At 41.1% G+C, this 18,493-nt stretch overlaps 1 protein-coding gene across 8 annotated transcripts in view; it reads right to left on the bottom strand.

Annotated features, from left to right (window-relative positions):
• MTCL1 (microtubule crosslinking factor 1) overlaps window positions 1-18,493 on the bottom strand; it is a 102,035-nt gene that overhangs the window by 12,000 nt on the left and 71,542 nt on the right. For all 8 annotated transcript variants that reach the window (XM_072152213.1, XM_072152216.1, XM_072152211.1 and 5 more), the window contains 5 exons: window positions 18,024-18,260; window positions 16,653-16,850; window positions 13,500-13,667; window positions 7,252-7,503; window positions 904-1,194 (listed from right to left, as the gene is read on the bottom strand). In XM_072152213.1, the coding sequence (XP_072008314.1) occupies window positions 904-1,194; window positions 7,252-7,503; window positions 13,500-13,667; window positions 16,653-16,850; window positions 18,024-18,260 (1,146 nt within the window). The remainder of the gene's footprint in view (window positions 1-903; window positions 1,195-7,251; window positions 7,504-13,499; window positions 13,668-16,652; window positions 16,851-18,023; window positions 18,261-18,493) is intronic.

Genomic DNA, 18,493 nt, shown 5'->3' with positions numbered 1-18,493 from the left:
TTAGAAAGCTCATACCATGTGTTATATGGTTAGAATGTAACCTGTGTACCTGGCATTACTTCTTCTTAAGATATTTTATTTATATAGGGCCTTTATATTAAAAGATAGGGCATTGCATAGTTTGTTCCATTGTCAATATTGTCTTTCTTGTACAGTAATGTTTGTCCCTGGTACTAAGTACAGCACTTGGAAACAATAAATTATGTCGCTTTAGCATACTATACATGTAATAGAGGTGGTCTCAAAGTTTATCTTATTAGAACTGATACTTTTCATCCCAAGTAGTAATATTGTTTCCTGTCTTTTAGACCTCTCCAGATCTTTACATGGTTTTTACAATATGGGGCACACAAATTTTACATAGGGATGAAAGATGTTTATTTTTTGGGGCAGCTACATTTTTATTCACTTTTGTAGCTACAGACTGCGGCTTACTGTTGTCTCATTCCGATTAATGAATATGCTGTGATACTATGATTTACACCCGGCATTCCTGTAACAACTCTGCTGTTTGTAAATTCAGCGAAAATTTTAGAAACAGAAAGATTATCTGATGCATCTTATATGTCTTGGTGTTATTATGTCTTGAAGTGTAATTCAGACACATCAATAATGCACATATAATAAGATACGACACACTCGGACCTAGAAGACATAACAGTGCTAACTAGTTTATTTTAAAACGGAAGACAATTTCCAACGTCTTAGAGTCTATAGAAGGCTGAAAAAGTATTGATCTACGAGTGCTCAAATTCTAGGTATCACTGCAGATGTTTACACACAGGAAGGCTGCAAAGTTCAAGGCTTCTATAAGAATCATGAGTGTCTCAGTGAATTACTGGGAGGTAAATCCATCTACATTCTGTGGCCAAAAATGGAGCAGCAAGAGAAAAGATGCATTACCTCAGTGGAGAACTTATCACGCTCCAGTTTGCGGGGTTGAGGCAAATCAGTCTCATCAGCAGAATCCAGAGAAAGTGCATCCAGGAAGAGGTTCTCGGAGCCAGAGCATCTGTCAGTGCCTTTTAACTTGGGAAGTAACTGTTCTTCAAATGGCATTTCATCAGAATCAGAAAATGACCTGGCCGAATGTGACTGGGACCTAGGCAGAGCGGCCTTAGACAAATATTCACTGACATCACTTTGGTCAACCTGGAATGGATTTGTTTTTCTGGGACTCGATTCCTTTTGGAGCTAAAAAGTGAATATAAATGCATTAAAATGAATTTACAGTATGCTAAAATCTGAAAATATTTCTTTTACAGAACTACTGATAATGTGTAACTCATCATACAGCTACTGCATACAAGTGTTTTATGTTATTGTAGTGACACTCAAAAACATCTTATTGTGGCCAGTGGCATAATGTTGTCCCTGACATCATATTATATATAATAACTGTTAAAGACGACTATTACATTCAGTAGGTCAATACAATCAGTACTTTGCTGACATACTGCCTACAAGACCCTGCCTAATAGGCTTCTGTACATGCTGGACACCAATGCCCATTATTGGGTCTACATTAGCATACACCGGTTAAAACATAGCAGGTCAAGATCTATTGGATAGAAAGGAGAATTGTTTATGCTTGCTATTAACTACCTAACTATTAACGCCACCCTCACCTCGCTATAGAAATCCCTGGATGCCTGGTAAAAATTTTAAAGCGGAATATAGGGACATCCTAGGTGACAGGTTCCCTTTAATTTTTATATCAAGTGCGAGTGCTTTGGGCGGTGTCACCAGTGCCCCTTAGGTTTCAAGGGCTCTGGCTCTTCCACTCTCCTCCCTCTGTCTGTCGAAATGGTAATGGGCACAAAACTGTGGGGAAATACATATAACCTGGTGCACTATTGCCATTGCTAAACATATCTCAAGAGCAGTTTCTCTTCTCCATTCCCTCCTCACCAACCTTGCGGAAGCTCATGATCTGTGCAAATTGGGGAGGGGAGAGAGAAAATACTCTTTAGATGTATTTATCTATGTTAAAAGTGCACTAGGTTAGACCTATTTCCCCACAGTTTTGTGCCCATCTTACTTGCCTACATTTGCTTACCTTTAAGCTGCTTTTAAGAAACCCCAGAGAGCATGATGCCAAGCTGGCTTAGGTGATAAATGCTGGAAAGGTATGAATGCTTGCTGCTCAGCGACCTATATCCAGGAGGAGGGTGCAGTTCTTCCTTTCTATTCTTAAAGTGAAATCCCTTATATAAGAAATGGAAACCCAAGTAATAATAGTACAGGCGGTCCCCTACTTAAGAACACCTGACTTACATACGACCCCTAGTTACAAACGGACCTCTGGATATTGGTAATTTACTGTACTTAAGTCCTAGGCTACAATAAACAGCTCTAACAGTTATCAATGGTGCCTGTAATTAATCTTTATTGTTAATCCTCGTTCTTATGACAACCCAACATTTTTAAAATCCAATCGTCACAGAGACCAAAAAAGTTCTGGCTGGGATTACAATAATAAAATATACAGTTCCGACTTACATACAAATTCAACTTAAGAACAAACCTCCAGACCCTATCTTGTATGTAACCCAGGGACTGCCTGTACATTAAAAAAGTCAGGTTTATTATGTCGTGCAATACATAAAATGACATAGATATGCACCTATATTATAACTTTAAACACTTGTATTCATTGGGGGACAGTTATCATACACTGGGTTTAAGTGTTCCAGCGTGTGATGGTTCTCCGGCCCACCACCACTCACACGGGTCTGTCAGGAGGTCCTGGCTGCCTGACCTGGCGTAACCAATAGGGTTCAGCCAATAGGCAGTGCAGGAACACCCTGCGTCAGTCCTCCTTGGCCACCTGGTGTAGAGTATTTGTAAATATTGGCTCTGAGCCGGGAATTGTAACTAAATCATAGTTTGCAGCCATACAAGCCGTGATTAATGTGGTCCAAAATATTAAAATAAGGAAACAGTCTACAGAAACATTATGCAATTTTATTAAAACCATACCAAATCTTTAACTACAAGAAAGAAAAAGTCCACCAGTAGCTCACCTTTTGTCAGCACAATTAATCAGTTCATACATTCAGATAGAGGGGACCCCAAAGGATAGATTTGGCTAATGATTATTGTCTCTGTCTCTGACCGTCTCATTCCAGTGATTGTGTGTCTCGGGCACTCTCATTCCAGTGATTGTGTGTCTCGGGCACTCTCATTCCAGTGACTGTCTGTCTCGGGCACTCTCATTCCAGTGACTGTCTGTCTCGGGCACTCTCATTCCAGTGACTGTCTGTCTCGGGCACTCTCATTCCAGTCACTGTCTGTCTCGGGCACTCTCATTCCAGTCACTCTCTCTGTCTCGGGCACTCTCATTCCAGTCACTCTCTCTGTCTCGGGCACTCTCATTCCAGTCACTCTCTCTGTCTCGGGCACTCTCATTCCAGTCACTCTCTCTGTCTCGGGCACTCTCATTCCAGTCACTCTCTCTGTCTCGGGCACTCTCATTCCAGTCACTCTCTCTGTCTCGGGCACTCTCATTCCAGTCACTCTCTCTGTCTCGGGCACTCTCATTCCAGTCACTCTCTCTGTCTCGGGCACTCTCATTCCAGTCACTCTCTCTGTCTCGGGCACTCTCATTCCAGTCACTCTCTCTGTCTCGGGCACTCTCATTCCAGTCACTCTCTCTGTCTCGGGCACTCTCATTCCAGTCTCTCTCTCTGTCTCGGGCACTCTCATTCCAGTCTCTCTCTCTGTCTCGGGCACTCTCATTCCAGTCACTCTCTCTGTCTCGGGCACTCTCATTCCAGTCACTCTCTCTGTCTCGGGCACTCTCATTCCAGTCACTCTCTCTGTCTCGGGCACTCTCATTCCAGTCTCTCTCTCTGTCTCGGGCACTCTCATTCCAGTCTCTCTCTCTGTCTCGGGCACTCTCATTCCAGTCACTCTCTCTGTCTCGGGCACTCTCATTCCAGTCACTCTCTCTGTCTCGGGCACTCTCATTCCAGTCACTCTCTCTGTCTCAGGCACTCTCATTCCAGTCACTCTCTCTGTCTCCGGCAATCTTATTCCAGTCACTCTCTCTGTCTCCGGCAATCTTATTCCAGTCACTCTCTCTGTCTCCGGCACTCTCATTCCATTCACTTTCTGTCTCTGACTGTCACTTTGTCTATGGAGAGATTTATCAGAAGTGTCTGAGAGCAAAACTGCTCTAGTTGCCCATGGCAACCAATCGGAGCTCAAGTTTCATTTTTGCACAGCTGTTTATAAAATTACAGCTGATCTCTGATTGGTTTCTATGGGCAACTGGAACAGTTTTACCTCAGACATTTCTGATAAATATCCCCTTAAGTCTGTATCCCTATAAATCTTACCTCACACATCATTGCCTGTAGTAACCAATCAAAGCTCAGAGCTCATATTAATGACCTGTGGCTCAGCTTCTAACTGCCACAGCAGCAGACAATGGCATCTGTATATGGTAGTTAATAAATGGGTTTTGGAAACTGTGGGGTGAAAAATTTCAGCTCAAAACCTGGTCTAAGATGTTCCCGGAGTCACAGGCAACAACTGTGCAAAATTTGGTGATTGTAAATGTGACGGTACAGATTCCTTTAGCGGACACACACACACACATACATCCAGCGTTATATTAGATTTTGCACCGTACTTCCGCTAGAGTCTGGCTGCTATGATGTATCCTGTACATTGCACTCACAGAGAGGCCAAAATATGAAATCTACGATCTTACAGTTGTAACATGGTCATGTAATGTACAGCAGTTCTGAATAGTACGGATATAAATGCAGTAATTGAGGTGAGGTACAAAACTTACTATTGTCTGCAGCATCATCTCTTTGTCTTTGTTTATACTTCTCCCTCACTTGGCCCCTCCTACCTCTTCTCCTATGCACAGACTTCTACAGGCACATTTAATTTGATACTATAGACCAGTGATTTTCAACCTTTTTTGAGCTGCGGCACACTTTTTATACTTAGAAAATCCTGGGGCACACCACCAACCAAAATAGCACAAAATTACACTAAAACAGTCATAAAAGGCCTCCCTTTACTAATAAAAACCTCTAGCGGCCTCCCTTTGCTAATTAAGAGACCCTAGCGGCCTACCTTTACTAATTAAGAGACCCTAGCGGCCTCCCTTTACTAATTAAGAGACCCTAGCGGCTTCCCTTTACTAATTAAGAGACCCTAGCGGCCTCCCTTTACTAATTAAGAGACCCTAGCGGCCTCCCTTTACTAATTAAGAGACCCTAGCGGCCTCCCTTTACTAATTAAGAGACCCTAGCGGCCTCCCTTTACTAATTAAGAGACCCTAGCGGCCTCCCTTTACTAATTAAGAGACCCTAGCGGCCTCCCTTTACTAATTAAGAGACCCTAGCGGCCTCCCTTTACTAATTAAGAGACCCTAGCGGCCTCCCTTTACTAATTAAGAGACCCTAGCGGCCTCCCTTTACTAATAAAAAGCCCCTAGCGGCCTCCCTTTACTAATAAAAAGCCCCTAGCGGCCTCCCTTTACTAATAAAAAGCCCCTAGCGGCCTCCCTTTACTAATAAAAAGCCCCTAGCGGCCTCCCTTTTCTAATAAAAAGGCCCTAGCGGCCTCCCTTTACTAATAAAAAGGCCCTAGCGGCCTCCCTTTACTAATAAAAAGCCCCTAGCGGCCTCCCTTTACTAATAAAAAGCCCCTAGCGGCCTCCCTTTACTAATAAAAAGCCCCTAGCGGCCTCCCTTTACTAATAAAAAGGCCCTAGCTGCCTCCCTTTACTAATAAAAAGGCCCTAGCTGCCTCCCTTTACTAATAAAAAGGCCCTAGCGGCCTCCCTTTACTAATAAAAAGCCCCTAGCGGCCTCCCTTTACTAATAAAAAGCCCCTAGCGGCCTCCCTTTACTAATAAAAAGGCCCTAGCTGCCTCCCTTTACTAATAAAAAGGCCCTAGCTGCCTCCCTTTACTAATTAAGAGCCCGTAGCGGCCTCTCTTTACTAGTTAAAAGGCCCTAGAGCCCCCCCTTTACTAAATAAAAGGCCCTAAAGGCCTCCCTTTACTAATTAAAAGGCCCTAAAGGCCTCCCTTTACTAATTAAAAGGCCCCAGAGGCCTCCCTTAACAAATAAAAAGCCCCAGCCTACCTTTACAAATAAAAAAAGACCCTAGCTGCCTTCCCTATACAAATAATAACCCTATATACTTACCCTTGATGTCTTCTTCCACGTACCTTCACTCCTAATGGCGATCTGCCCACCTTCTGTAACTCCTGCACCGCGCGCCTCTGGTCACGTGACTTACGCGACCTGACGTCAGGTCGCGTCAGTCACGTGACATGGGCCGCGCGGTGCAGGAGCTACAGAAGATGGGCGGATCGCCGACGCGGGGCTTGGAGGTAAGTATGGGCGCAGAAATACGGGGCAGTTCTACACAGGGGCAGCGTAGTTCGGGGAACTTTCCCCGCGGCACACTCAACCTTGTGTCGCGGCACACTAGTGTGCCGCGGCACACAGGTTGAAAATCACTGCTATAGACAACGTCTGCAAAGATTGCACAGTGGATGTCAATTTAGGAAGAGGGGGGCTCAGAAGTATAGAAAGAAAGACGTATTTTTTCTTATATTCGCTTGAAATATTTTTAAAAAGTTTTGACTATATATAAATCTCCAAATCCCACAAAAATAATTTATGTTTCATACAAAATGTAAAAAGCAAAATAAATTTTCATTGGAATTGTGCTATTAGATTTCACTCTGTACAAATCATCAGTCAAATACATGCACAGACTACAACCTGTTTTTTGTTTTTTTCAAATTGTTGATTTCCTCTAATGAAGAGAGAATTAAATATACTTACCCTGCTCTAGCTTCCTCTTCCAGCATCACTCCTTTTGGCTCTTCAACAGTCGGGGGACCCAATAAGGAAGAAGAAGTGACTGGAAAAACAGGTTGTATGACCACTAACTGATCTGGCATAGATGGGGTGTCAGAGGGTAAGCCACTTCCCTCGTCTCCTCTCCTCCACACTCATCCAGCTCCCTCCCCACTTCCTGTCCTGTGCATTGAGCAGGCAGGAGAGGTAGTGGGAGGGTGTGGAGTAGATGAAGAATGCATGAGGAGACTGAGACACAGGCACAATGGCTGCTGCAGCTGTCCCCTTCCCACCCGCGACTCACCACATGCTGCTGGCAGGGAACCAGGTAATGTGAAATAAAGGTTTAAAAATACTGAAATGATTCTTGGTGACAGGTTCACTCTAAGTTTTATTTAAAGCACTTTACCTGTTCTATTATTCTAAGGAGTTCTTTTCGTTGCTGCTCCCATTCAAGCCTCTCTCTGTCAACTCGATCCAGAATTTCTGCTCTCTCCCGACTCCAGTTTTTATCACTTTGCTCTACTTGTCTGCGGAGGTCCATCACCAGCCGGTGGCTTTCAGCAAGCAGCTTCTTGTACTCATTGCGCTCATGGTTGAAGGCTACCTTCTTCTCAGCGGGGCTCAAATCTCCTGCTGCTCTTGGCTTTCTTGTTTCAAACTGTTTAAATGATATGAACAAATTTAGAATTTTTGGCTCGATAGGAAGTACTGTAGATTTTGAACTTAAATTATGCTCTTTACACACATTATAGATTTATATTGCTTTCTCATAGAATGCACATAGTTTCAGTCTCAGAGGTTTCTCTTCTGCTGTATTTTGCATTAAAGGAAACCTACCACTTGGAAATGGTTGTTCTGACCCACACCAACCTGCACACAAGTGGAGCTCGACACTTCATCGATAGTACGCGCAGCAGCCATGTGAGCTGGCGATGCGCATTCCCTAATGCTCCGGAGGGCTCAGTGACGTCACCGGCTCTCAGGAGCAAGGAAGGGAGGGTGGGAGGAGGCGGAGACGGCACTCTACATGCCTCCCCTATTATGCTAATGCGCAAGTGCTGTGACGTACAGGGAAGCGCCAAGTGGGTTATTAGCAAAGATAAGAATCTATATTTATAACGAAATGGATCGATTATATGTGCCTGCATCAGCTCAGCTCCACTTATGTGCAGGTTAGTGTGGGTCAGAACGACCATTTCCAAGTGGTAGGTTTCCTTTAATAGTTCATATTTCTCCAGCAAGGTCACTGCAACCTTCAATTCTATACAATAACTTTCAATGTAGAACCCCATAATTTAATAATTTATGAAGGGAATGCTGCTTTTTTCAATAGATATTTAGTTCAGTACGAATCTGCACCATAAACATTTTTTAAGAAAGACCTGATAAAGAGGTTCTACCAAGATTGATATTTATAAGTAACAGATTACTGGGGGTCCCACATTTCAGTCTGTAAGATATAATAGCTGAGTACAGTGGTAACTAATTTTACTGGAACAGCAGCATGTATGCAGAACCGATAGGCCTTTGAAACAGGGAAATATGATGCCCTGTTTTTGTAATTCAAGTTCCCCCCTGTAACCTCGGAGCAGAAGCTTTATTTCCAGTGTAGTGACCGGCACCAGTAGTCAGGCCCCCCCCCCCTCCCCCTTATACGTTATTGATGACCCATTCTAACATTACTCTAGGTCATCTAAATTCTGACAGCCCAAATTCTCTCCGGAATTAATCTGTTTTAAAAGGGACGCTGTCATCAGCTTTCCCTCTCTAAACTACCAGCACCGTCAGGTAGAGTATAAAATATGCTTTCTAACATTCCATCTTTTATGTAAAATCGTAAAATCTCCTACTAAAAATCACCTCCCTGAAAATGTATTGCCTAGGCTGGAAAGGGAGGATGCACCTATTTTCAGTTGTTTTAGTACCTAAAAATAAGCTTGTGTCAAATTAAACAGTAACTGCCATTTGAGATAATTTTTCATATAGTGTGAGGATGAGTGTTGTGTTAGACAATTTTTCTAACAATTAGGAAATTCTGCTTAGTTTGTAAAGAAATTGGCTGTAAAGTACCCTATAGTAACGGTGTTATTTATTGGTTGTCAAGGCAGGTCTATCTACCAATCTGAAGACAGGACTTTCTCACCACCTAGTATGCTACGAACAGTACTTTTGAACATCAATCTGACAGTGAAGGGGTTAATCCTCACTGCTTGCAGCTGTGTAAACAAAAATAAATAAAAGATGTAAGCTCATAGTCTGCCCCGTAAACATACACTATACAAGGGGAACAAAGATCTCTACAAGAGGGAGCTCTGGAGCCTGATTTTTTACAGCAGAATTTCTTAATGAAGTAAAAATATTCACAATACTCCCATCCACACAGTATTAGAAAGGATCTCAAATGGCCTATAGACTGCATTCCGTGTCACACAGCCATCCTGTGGTAATGATCGCTGAATTCAAGTGGTCAGACAGGACTCAATAGCGCATCTCTGGCCACTGCTGCCAAAATGTGAGGTGGTCGTATCCGAGGAAGCTATCTTGTTTCTAAGGGACAACATGGCGACATTTATGAGAAATTATCTTCACACAGGAGCATTATTTTGAATAACATCCAATTGAAGAAATGTTTACTTATGGCAAATGAATTAAATTTAAATGCCCAGATGGGAATACCCCTTTAAGATCCATTTCCCAGGTTTGTTTTATATCTCTGGTTCTGAGAGATCTCTGAGAACCAGAGATTACCGGTAAAAGATTACCGGTAATATCTTTATTAGACACCATAAAAGCATGTTTCTAGGTGCTATAGAACTTAAGATAGGTGTGTCTGAAGTGACCCCCCCCCCAGCCTCTAAAAGGCTTTGCTCATTTGCATTGGTCTTTAAAGATTTATTTTTTTTTATAGGTAAACGAGTAAGATCTCACATAAAGGAGAGAATTCTAGTTTTATGGGTTAAAATCTGGAGACAGTGTCCCTTTAAATTTAAAGTAATATAAGGCACATCCTCTAACAGAAAGAAGAGTTTGGTCATGCTAAGTTCTGAATATTGTAAAAATTAGGAATATTATATGGGCTGACGCAGTGTCTGCCTCGGGAAACACCCAAGCTTATGTAACCCAAACATCTCATTAGTGGCCAGCGTCTCCTTTCGACACTGAATGATCTTGTTCCAGATATTGTAGTCATCCCTCTAATCTTTCCTCCACACAGACATACTTCAACCTGTCAGAATGGAGCACATGCCAGAAGAAATGGTAAAATTCTTAGTGCAGAGTCCAGATTACTAAACCACCTGCTTTGGGAACCGTTACCTTATATAAAACTGAGAAATACATCCCCACAATGCTCCAAAGTAACAAATACACTTCTCACAACAAAATCCATGTTACCAAAGGAAAGACTATCATTTGTGCAAAGAAAATCCTAGATTGTAGATCAATATTACCGGCAACCTCGGGCGATAATAGCAGATTAACACTTCTAGAGATTGTTGTTTACTCACAGTCAGCAGTTAGGCCAAGCTAGTATTAATGACAACACAGTTTATCAATTTACAAGAAAATCGAAATGCAATAGGGTAATCCAATAGCATTCATGATAAGCTGCTCCCTGCTACAGGAGCTTCTTCTTCCCTCTCATCAAGCACTAAATGAAATGTTTTAAATATTTGTCCCAGATATCGCTAAAATGGAACACAAATGCCATAAGTTTCTTACAGCAGAAAATTGGTTAGTTATTAAGATGCATTAAATAACTTTTAAACACATATTGTAAACTTTCTTGTGATTTTCTTTCACATCATTATCTATATTCCATAAAATCAGTAACAACTGCAGTTTTCACTCTGGTTACTCAGCCTCATAATAGTTAGACAGACCCTATTCAGTAGGGCTCACAGATCCTTAGTAGTCATGTTATTATCATCAAAACTGAAATGAAAGGTAATACCTCCATTTAACAAGGGTTAAAGCAGATAACACAGGATCCACTACTGAAAATAGTGAACATATGCTCAGCTCCTCCTACTTGCATAAATCCCCTACTCAGTTTACAAAGCATGCCCACACTTGCTTTTTTCTTTTGCTACTTTTTGTGATACATGTGCACTTTGCAACTTTTTTTGGCACTTAACTCCAGATGTTAAAGTTGCAAATCCATACCTGCTCTTACCAGACTTAGGCTGGGTTCATACGTGGTTTTTTTGCCATAAATTGACACGCCAGGAGGATTCTGATGTGTCCTTGCAACGTATTGTACAGACGTATCCCTCTGTATGCCTATTGGTCAAATAGATTCCACGTAAGGGAAGGTGTGACAGATACTAGAACACTGATGGGGCCATTGAGCTTCCCACCAATACTGTGATTTTACGAGATTTATGAATGAGAAGGTGGGCGGAACTACCTGTTGCGATTCACTCATCTGTAGTGAGATTGGATGAATAGGATTAAGGGGTGGACACCTATATAATATTATGAATTAACTCGTAATGTCAACCTGAGGAGTATGTGTGTAAATATCGCTGGTATGCAATTATAAATTTAGAATTTTTGGACAAACATTATTAGATCGAATATAGTATTAGAGGGGAGGGACCTTTTAGAGACCAAGTGCCCAAAATACAAACAAGATTCACTTATTTACCGTGAAGTGCCAATGAGGAATTTTAAGCAGTAACTTATTGCTACTTGTTCTGAAACATCTTTCAATCGTATCAACAATCATTGTAGCTTCTCTCCAGGGTCTCTCTGTAGAAAAAGAATGGCAGGTCCAGCAGGATGACCTCCAAAGATAATGCAGTTCTGTCAAAGCCTTCTCACTTTTCCCGCAATTCCAAACAGCCAATAACGTTTCGATTTAAAATAGCGCTGAGAGCTTCTCTTAAGTTACCTGGGACTGTAGGAAGATTGAGTGTTTGGTGAACTCTGTCCTGGGGTGATGGCCTAGTGCCCGCAGAAATGTCTCTGAGTACCAGCTCTGGCACCTGTGCCATAGGTTTGCCACCACTGTCCTAGTGATTTGTTATCACTTTATGAGATTGCAAAACCCCTTTTATCCAGAGTATATTAAAGTACAGTACACTGAAGTCCAGCAGTATTGTGAAAAGAGAGGAAATTTAAGATACAAGACCTCCAGATAGAAGGAGCTATCACCTTAGAATTCTCATAATTACAGGCTGGAGATTAGATGGAACCGTGTAGAAGCTTTTGAAAGGATTTATTTTTTAGCATAGTGCATTTTGGTTTGAATCAGAGAAATGAGGTTAAGCTCAATTGTAATCTCCACTTAATCTTGCTCTGTCTCACTAATCTTTTCCCTCTAGGCACATCTGAGCAGGCTGTCACATCCTCATTTTTATATAAGAACTGTTTGGTTTTTTTCAAATTCAAACATATTGTATTTTTATTTGGGTAATCTTCAGGATAGTGTACAGCAAATAAAGTCTAGTAGACACATGATTCTTTTTACGGGTTTGTTCCCATATGCAGCAAGGCTTCTGTTTTCTGCTCCACTGTGGGAGAAACTAAAACAGTTCCTAAGTGACATTTGGGGATCTCTACTATTGGTCACCTTCACATCTATAATTGATGGCGTATCTTAAAAGAACACAGTTACCATCTTCTACCCAACTAAATTACCAGCCCCTTTAGGAAGGGTATGAAATATTGTTTCTAGAATACTTCATTATGTTAACTCTGGCCAGTTTACCTGCAAAGTTATATGCCAATAAGCTTAAAAGAGCTGAAGGGGGCCTGGGAAGAATTACTTTTAGCCTGAGGGATGCATCCTCCATTCTCCAAGAGGCTTGATTCTAGTACCATGTGTAGGAATTGACTTCCAGACTTGAAGGGGCTATAATATTCATACAGCCCAGGGCTTGTGGCAGTCTTAGTCCGTCTATGGCTGGTAGTTTGGTGGTGTAAATTCTGGTGACGGGTTTCTTTTAAGGACAAGTCAGCACTTTTAATAAGGTAGATAACCTCTCAATGTTAGGCATACACACACAATAGTAATTAACTAAATACTTGTGATTCCCCATGCACAATGAAAGGATTTTCTAGTTGTCAATGTATTGGTGGCTGTTGATTCAAAATGAGACAAGAGATTCTATTCACCTTGCCGATCTCAGCCGCTGCTGTTCTGACAGTGTTCCAGCCCCTCTGTGTTCCACTTCCTGCTCTCATCATGACCCAGCAGAAAATGGCTGAGAATACCTGCTCAGCCAATCACTGTACAGGAACAAGAAGTGGGACTGAAAAGCGCTGTCTGAACAGGTGTGAATTTATCAAAATTTTTAGACCAAATTTAAACATGTTTTTGTTAAAAATAAATATCTTCAATTTTCACTCAATAATAAAATAACTAATAAACTTTGACAGTAGATGATGTCAAAAGTTATCACCTCCTCCCTGGATAAAACAAGTCTATAAAACTGTTTGGTTAACTAAGGAAATTTGGCAATACATGATACATCCATAAATACATAAGTATTTTTCCACCAAAAGTAAGATAAGCACCTTCCATTGTAAGGCTTGGCTTTGCAGAGTTTATAGCTTGGTTTCCTGGGTGCCATAACAAAACTGGTTAACCACTTAATTACTGATGTAATTGCATTTAGCAGCTTCATCCCTGCAAGGAAGTTTCCATACCTGCTCAAGACGACACCTAAGTTCTGTTTTCTCCACTTCCCAAGTAGCTTTGCCCTCAGCATATCGTTGTTGAAGATCATGTCTGTCTGTTGCTTCATTCCGCAGTTCAGAGCGGAAATCATCCAACAAAGCCTTAAATACGGCAAGGAGGCGACGATTTTCACTTGCCTAAAGGAAAATTTTGTGCAAAAATAAATCATTTCAAATTGCAACAACCTGCAAAAGCAAGAGATTTATAACAACATGCTCCAAATATAATATACTCCGTGATAAAATGTAACCAATATAAATGATCTGCAGACTGCAATCTCCTTACTTCAGCACATCTCAGCTATTACATTAATAATGGATTTGTCTTTATCCCCAAGGGTTGAAGTTCTGGCCTTTCATCTCGGGAGGGTGAAGAGCCATGACGACTGTGCTGATATTGGGGTTGAAAGATGTAAACTTTAATGGTTCCCAAAGAAATATTGCCAGTCACCATCCAACCAAATTATCAACATGTCATACACAGACCTTCTTGATACTAATAGGGTTAACCGTCAAAAGGGTAATTTTTACTTTACAGAAAATGTCAGGTAGGCCAATACACATGATATATAATAAATTGTTTCAGTCAAACTAAAATGATAAAGACCATGCATAGTAAACATTGTGTGGAAGAATACAGTCATATGTTCTGATAGCTGAATATTATACACTATATACCCCACTAAAAAAAGGTAATGGTAGGGACACCATGCACGGGATACACCAGATAAGCCCTTAATAGATGTAGAGGGATCAGCATTTCTATCTGCTGACTTAACATCACGGGGGAACACGTTTGTCACGCCAATGCTTTGTACCTTATCTGACACCACATAAGTACACGTTATTGATTTGCCTAGCAATAGCTGCTAGACGCTAGAAAATTACTGGTGCTCCAGAAAAAAAAATTCTAACAGGTTTTGGAAGACGTTTTCATTTTACAGTTGTTTTTAAAGATATGAACAAGCACACAGTGATGTAGATTTTAGCACTTGGGGAAGCAATGGGACCTTGGTTCATATGTAAACAAGAACCACATCTGAGTAGAGTTTGCATTTACCTTCTGTGTTATTGTCCAATTAGGGTACCCCAAATTCACAACACATTCTGAAAACATACTGAAAGGTTCACTAGCAATAGTGTGCATGCATGAGATGGCGAAACTAGATGTGGCTACGTTGCAGTATATATAGGATATGTCATGTGAATAAATTCAATCCACAATACAACATATGTATTACAACCTTAAGACACAAACACTAAAAACTAATTTCCGTAAAACACAAAAGGGAGATTTGCACCAAATGCTGTGCGCCATTTATTGAGGGCTCTAGGTCATAGTTTTACGAATTGTCCGAAAAATGGACAAGGGGCATGACCACACAGAAAATAGCCTGTACACCAGAAAATTCAGTCCGCGCACTAGAAATTTCAATATTGTGGTGAGGAGGATAGACCAACTAATAGGAGGTGCACAGTACCACTCACCAGTCTGCACAAGATTAACCATCCAACATCAGACACAGGGCGTAATCTGGGGCAGCAGAGAACTGACTAGTTCTACTCTGCACTGGTCTAAAGACCGAAACATGAATACAGCCCACCCAATGACTCCCCTTAATCTTAAGACTTGCCCCATCTGGAAGCCAAACACGACCTATTAAGATGACAAAGCTGCATATCCAGGAAAAAGAACAATTCGGTTCAAAGCCCCAAATTAGTCAGAGACTTAAAATGGTACAACCATTGTTCAAAAGCAGTGGAGTCTTGTAACAAAACCTACTAAATGATCTGCTGACTTAAAATTGGAAGTGGTATTTTTTTTTTGTCAACAGAATAATGTGAATCAGCGGTTCCTTGTGAATCACCTGAACTCAATGACTTTGTGGTAAGATGTGATTCAGCATGACTTCAGCTCTGTTTACATCATGGTAGAGCCACAGGATGATCTGCTAACACATATAAAGCCCTAAGATATGCCACCATAGAGGTATACAATGGCATATGCCTCTCAAATGTCCCAGTATTTAAAGTAAATCTACCACATACTGGCGTGTGTCATCCTGAGACAGGATCCATTCTTCTTTTTGCTTTTAACAGTTTAGTTTTTGAGGAAAAAAAAAACCTTTCAGTAGATAATTAGTAGACGATGGACCAGAAGGGCTCTCATTTGCATAATTTTAAAAGATGCTTAGATTTATTGTAAGCAAAAATAATAACATATCCTGTTTCAGGAAGCACATGCCAGCATGTAAGTGTGCTTAGTTTAGAATCACTGCATCCATGTGCTAGATTTCCTTTATGAAAACTATGGTCTATGTTTTCTATTGAATCATTCTACTATATAAAATATTGAACTAGTGTATAACTTCTATATTAATCAGATAATCTGATAAATATCTGAGGTAAGTTGCAAACACCTGTGACATATTTACGCCAATTTCCATAAACACTTATAATATTGTCTTTTAATTTAAAGGGGTATTCTCGTCTGGGCATTTACATTTCAGTTTGATAAATCTTCCATATATAAACATTTCTTCAATTAGATGTTATTAAAAAAAATGTTCCTGTGTGAAGATAATTTCTCATAAATGTAGCCATTTTATCCCTTAGAAACTAGATGGCTTCCCCGGATACGGCCACCTCTGCCTGAGAGATTGCACAGATAAACAAAAAGTTTTTGTATATGAAATGTCCGGGAGGTACTGCAGGTCCTACACCAGTACTGTAGTAATGATTGCTGAATCCTGGTGGTACGGCAGGACTCTATAGCGCATGTCTGGCCACCGCTGCCAGAGTGTGACGTGGTCGTAACCGAGGAAGCCATCTCGTTTCTAAGGGACAACATGGCTATGTTTTTAGGAAATTATCTTCACACAGGAACATTTTTTTTAATAACATCCAATTGAAGAAATGTTTATATATGGAAGATTAGTGAAACTGAATGTGAATGCCCAGATGAGAATACCCCTTTAAGTTCAAGGTTTTAATAGAACAAAAACAAAAGGGATTCCAAGTTGAAAACTGCTGAGCGTACATATGCCTGGCTTGCTTAGTGTACTCCTTTCTGACAATGCAGTGTGATTTGTATGGGCTTGGAGGCATGGAGCGCTGTGGTACCTGCTTCTGATGCTGGAGTATCTCAGCTGTCTGTAGCTGAGGGCTGAGGTCTCGGCTGTGCTCTGCTGTGGAATGTTGGGGATAATCTGTTAAGGCAAACACTCCATCATCATCCTCATCCATTTCTTCCAAATCAGGATCACTTTCTCTGAAGTCAAAGTGTGCAGTAAATTCAGGAAGGGTGTTTAGCTGGTCAATCTGCAAAGAGTCAGTAGTTTGCATATTAGTGCTGTAATTATTCTCTGCAAAACAGAATGTGGTGCTTTAGGCAAGAATAGCCATCCAAAGCTGCCACACACACAAAACATTCTCATGCCTTGAAGGTCAGACTCCTCTGACTACATGGAACCATATCTAGCTACCTACAGTACCATGCAACACAGTGCTTAGCATTGACTATGAGAAACTTAACATGGGTAGATGTAGTTGTTCACACCTTGCAGCAAATCAACAGTTCTGGGTGAGTTAAAGGGAACCTGTCATCAGCAACTGGCCTAATAAACCACTACCAGGATATTCTCCAGCAACATCTAGTTTTTGTTTCTTTCATGGTCCAGTGTGGTGACATCATCCAGAAAATCAACTTTGAAGTGAGCTGTAAATTGGTTGTATAAAGTCAAGGAGGAGGAGAGTTTAACACTGATGTAAAAGTGGGGAGCTCTGAACGCCTCCTCCTCTGTGATTGACATTATGCATCAGACTTAGATCTGGTTAGTGATGTGTGTATGCAGAACCATCAATAACAGTGAAGGAAGCTTTCTGAGGAAGAGAGAGCTTGACTTCAGTGTTAAAATGTGCCTCCAATCAATTTGCTAAAGTAAATTTTCTGAATGATGCCACCACATGCGAGTCATGAAAGAAACATGATCTGGAATACAGTGGCTACATTACAGTAGTTTAGTAGGTCAATTTCTGCTGACAGGTTCCCTTTAAACATGGTTAGTTCTACAGTGGGATCAGGTACAATTTTATTTTAAGCTAGAGAACCACTTTAAAATCTGCTAAGTTAGCCAGAAAAGTTGACTAACAATGCCTTATCTTATGTCAGAATATTTAAGCTCTTGACTTGGAAAAAATACATCCTTGGAGCCATGAGGTACAAACAGTTGGAGTGCAGTTCAGAAATTTAAATTTTTGGTGCAAGTACAGATATTTGTCAGACATTTTGATAAATATCCCACAATATGTATATGAAGCCAAAAAGTAACTAAAGATCATGTACATTCCTAGCAACATCCATTTCTGGTCACTGTTGAATTCAAGGTATCTACCAGTAGATGCTCCATTACAGAGATTCTGCTCCCTAAAATAATCTGACACCATACAGATGGCACCAATCAATCATCCTGGCTGAATATGCAGTAAATCTACCTGCAGTAACTCATCGCCCACTTCCTCTTCTTCCACCCTTTTGCATTGTCGCCAATGTGCCAGCAGCCACTTTAGCTTCACATAGAGAACAAATACATTTTGCTTGAAGTTTCTTAGTTCTTGCTGGAGGAGACTCTTTTCCTGACTCCATGTTTTCTCCTCCAGTTTATTCTGCAGTGTGAGGCTCTGGACCTCTAGATCTTTCCTCCGGATGTTCTTAAGGTGTTCTTCCTCTAGCTGAAAGACATTATACAAATATTGGCTCCCGATCACAGCCGTGCCTGCTGAACACTGAAACTAATGCTGGGGCAGGCATGGCTGTGGTCAGGTTAGCACTGCTTATTTAACAGAGGCCAGCAGTACCGTTCGGACCACAGCTGCAACTGGACAACTCTCTAAAGAGTCACTAGATTTTGACCACCCTGAGTAACAATGTCTGCTGATAAAGGGTTACAAGTCCTCCCCATATC

The sequence above is a fragment of the Engystomops pustulosus genome, chromosome 5, assembly GCF_040894005.1.
Source record: "Engystomops pustulosus chromosome 5, aEngPut4.maternal, whole genome shotgun sequence".
Classification (NCBI taxonomy): domain Eukaryota; kingdom Metazoa; phylum Chordata; class Amphibia; order Anura; family Leptodactylidae; genus Engystomops; species Engystomops pustulosus.
The sequence above is the reverse complement of the archived record's forward strand: the minus strand, read 5'-3'. Positions and strand labels throughout refer to the sequence as shown.